This window comes from Humulus lupulus, chromosome 9 (genome assembly GCF_963169125.1).
Source record: "Humulus lupulus chromosome 9, drHumLupu1.1, whole genome shotgun sequence".
In the NCBI taxonomy this organism is placed as follows: Eukaryota; Viridiplantae; Streptophyta; class Magnoliopsida; order Rosales; family Cannabaceae; genus Humulus; species Humulus lupulus.
The window spans coordinates 53,820,657-53,823,637 of record NC_084801.1 but is presented as its reverse complement, the minus strand read 5'-3'; the positions used below and the strand labels follow the sequence as shown (position 1 = coordinate 53,823,637).

The 2,981-nt window shown below is 38.1% G+C and overlaps 1 protein-coding gene across 1 annotated transcript; it reads left to right on the top strand.

The window, feature by feature from the left end:
- The first annotated feature begins 421 nt into the window (after positions 1-421).
- On the top strand, positions 422-2,685 carry LOC133800553 (patatin-like protein 3). Its single transcript, XM_062238548.1, has 3 exons — positions 422-1,502; positions 1,836-1,898; positions 2,013-2,685. Exons 1-3 carry the CDS (start codon positions 531-533, stop codon positions 2,316-2,318), a joined length of 1,341 nt encoding a protein of 446 aa, XP_062094532.1. The 5' UTR covers positions 422-530; the 3' UTR covers positions 2,319-2,685.
- The last annotated feature ends 296 nt before the right edge of the window (positions 2,686-2,981 follow it).

Sequence of the window (2,981 nt, the reverse complement as noted above, 5' to 3'; positions counted from 1 at the left end):
AATTGATAAACAGAAAAAAATAAAATAGGAATATTCATGCTAAAACATCAAAATGACAAAAGGGGTGAAGTATACAACATATTATAATTCTCTTTAATAGAAATTTCTTAATAAAACAGTGCACCTAACAAATTGAAAAAGTTCAACATTAGAATAAAAAAATATATGAAATCAAAATAATTAAAATGTGTAGGATTTTTTGCTGGAAAAATGTGTAGGATTACAAATGAATAAATACGATAATAAAAAAAATAGTGCGGCTATTAGTAACCACCCGAGGGAATGTTCTGAGATGGTGCCGTCAATGTATAAACATTCACTGAGAAATATTTAACGCACACATACGAATCCCCACACGTGCCTCGTCAACATTCTCACCTGTATATAAACTACTTCCTACCTCCACTTTCTTCACACTCCTCATTTCATTTTCCCTATTTCTCTGATTCTCTCTCTCTCAACAAACTACTCTACACAACTTTATACACTCTCAGAGCGGTGATCCAAATCAAATTGAATTAACGTTGAAAATGGCGGCACTATCCACTCTTCCACAGCTCAACATGGACTCCAGCTATGGAGTAGACAAGCTCACTTACGAGATCTTCTCCATTTTGGAGAACAAGTTCCTCTTCGGTTATGGCGATCCGAACCCTAAGGTTTCGAATCCAGAGAAATCGCATGGTAACCTTATCTCATCAACCAATCGCAGCGCCGCCGGAAGTAATGGAAAGGTCAGAATCCTCAGCATAGACGGCGGCGGCACTACTGACGGAATCCTCGCTGCCGATTCTCTCTCCCGCCTTGAGGCTTCGCTCCGCCTTAAGTCTGGAAATCCCAGCGCCGTTATCGCCGATTACTTCGACGTGGTGGCTGGTTCCGGAGCTGGCGGTATTCTCGCTGCGATGCTTTTCACTCGCGGGAGAGACGGAGGTCCACTCTTCACGGCCGAGGAGGCTCTGAAGTTTCTCGTGAAGAATCGCCGAAAGATTTTTCGGTCTTCTCCTGCTGGATTTTTCCGGCGAGTCCTGAGGTCGTCGGCAACGGCGGACAAGCTCTTCGGGAAGGTTTTCGGAGATTCTACGCTTCGAGACACATTGAAGTCGGTTTTGATCCCTTGCTACGATCTCTCGACCGGCGCGCCGTTCTTGTTCTCCCGCGCCGATGCATTTGAAATGGACGGGTACGATTTCAAAATGAGGGACGTCTGCACCGCCACGTCGGCCGATCCTACGGCGGCCGGCGCGTTTGAGATGAGGTCAGTGGATCAGCGTACGAAGATACTGGCCGTCGATGGCGGGATCGCGATGAACAATCCAACATCTGCGGCGATTACGCACGTGTTGAATAACAAACAAGAGTTTCCTCTCTGTAACGGAGTGGAGGATCTTCTGGTGGTCTCTCTCGGAAATGGGGAATCGGAATTCGGTGCGGGCAATGTAACTTCTTCTCCTACGGCCGCAAGGCTCCTTAGAATCGCCGGTGAAGGAGCTTCCGACTTGGTAAGAAACAATTCACATCATATTTTATTTGTCATTAATTATTTTATTTTTGTTTTTAGCATATTTCTTTTTATTTAATCATAAACGAAATGTGTCTTTTAAATTATGAATAGTAGTGGTTGAGGGGACCATGATAAAGCGTTACCTACCACTATTAAATGTAATTACAAAAATTGTGTATTAATATTTTGTACCTGAAGAATTTGTCGGTAGGAAATTAGAATCGTAGAATGTTGAAAGAAATAAAGAAAAAAAAATGTTGTCGTATATGCACGATTTATAATTTATAGCATTATTCTAATTATTTGAATTTCTTTTGTTTTATTCTTATAGGTAGACCAAGCAGTTTCGATGGCCTTTGGAGATTGTCGGACCACTAATTATATTCGAATTCAGGTAATTTAATTATCCATACATTCTTACCTGATATTATACAATAATATTTATGTATTTGTTGAAATGTAATTTCAATTGTTCTAATAATAAATATATATATATATATTATTTCAGGGCAATGGCATTAAATCGAATAATAATAATTCAGAAAAGGCGAAAATAAGTAACAAGAAGAAAATAGACATGTTGAGAGAAACAGAATTTATGTTGACTCAAAACAATGTGGAGTCCGTACTATTTCAAGGGAAGAGGATTGTTGGGAGCTCAAATGTGGAGAAGATTGATGTATTTGCAAGTGAGCTTGTTAAGGAACAAGAGAGAAGAAAAACTAGTTTTTTACCAATGGTGGCTTTGAAGCAAATGTCACCATCCCCTAGAACATCCTCTGCCACAACCCTCTCCAGTTTATCTTCCACCTAAAACTAAAATAAAAAAAAGATAAAGAAAAATTAAAACTGGAAGATAAAATTTAAGTATGGTTTAGGTTCTTTATTTTGGGTTTTTTATGTAGTTTGTGAAGAAAAACAAAATTACAGTTACTTAAAACTTGTCAGTAAATTGACTTCTTAGGATGGGTTTAATTAGTTAAACTTGTTTGATACGCTGCCGCTTGGATCAATGATAAAAAAAATATCCGAGTCTGAGCTGCCGAGTTCATTTGCCTTTTTAATTTTATTTTTTAAAATTATTATTTAATTTTAGTTGAGTGTAATATAGTTGTATGTATGTAATGATGTGTAAATTGTGAGAAAGGCATTTGGAATATTATTGCAAAGTTCAAATTAAAGTCTTCACTTACATTTCTGTTAGTTTTACTTTGGGGTCAATTTAAAGTTTATGTTTATTTATTTTTATTTGAAGAAATGCGTTCCCCAGTAGGGCTGAGCATAAAATCCGAAAAACCGAAAAAATCGTGTACACCGACTTACCGAACACCGAAAAAACCGAAACCGTTTAAACCGAAAATCGAAAAAACCGCCGACGGTGCAAACTGCCACTGTTCGGTCGGTTTGGAAATTTTGGGTGAACCGACCAATAAAACCGAAACCGACCGAACACAATAAAATAATAATATAATATTAT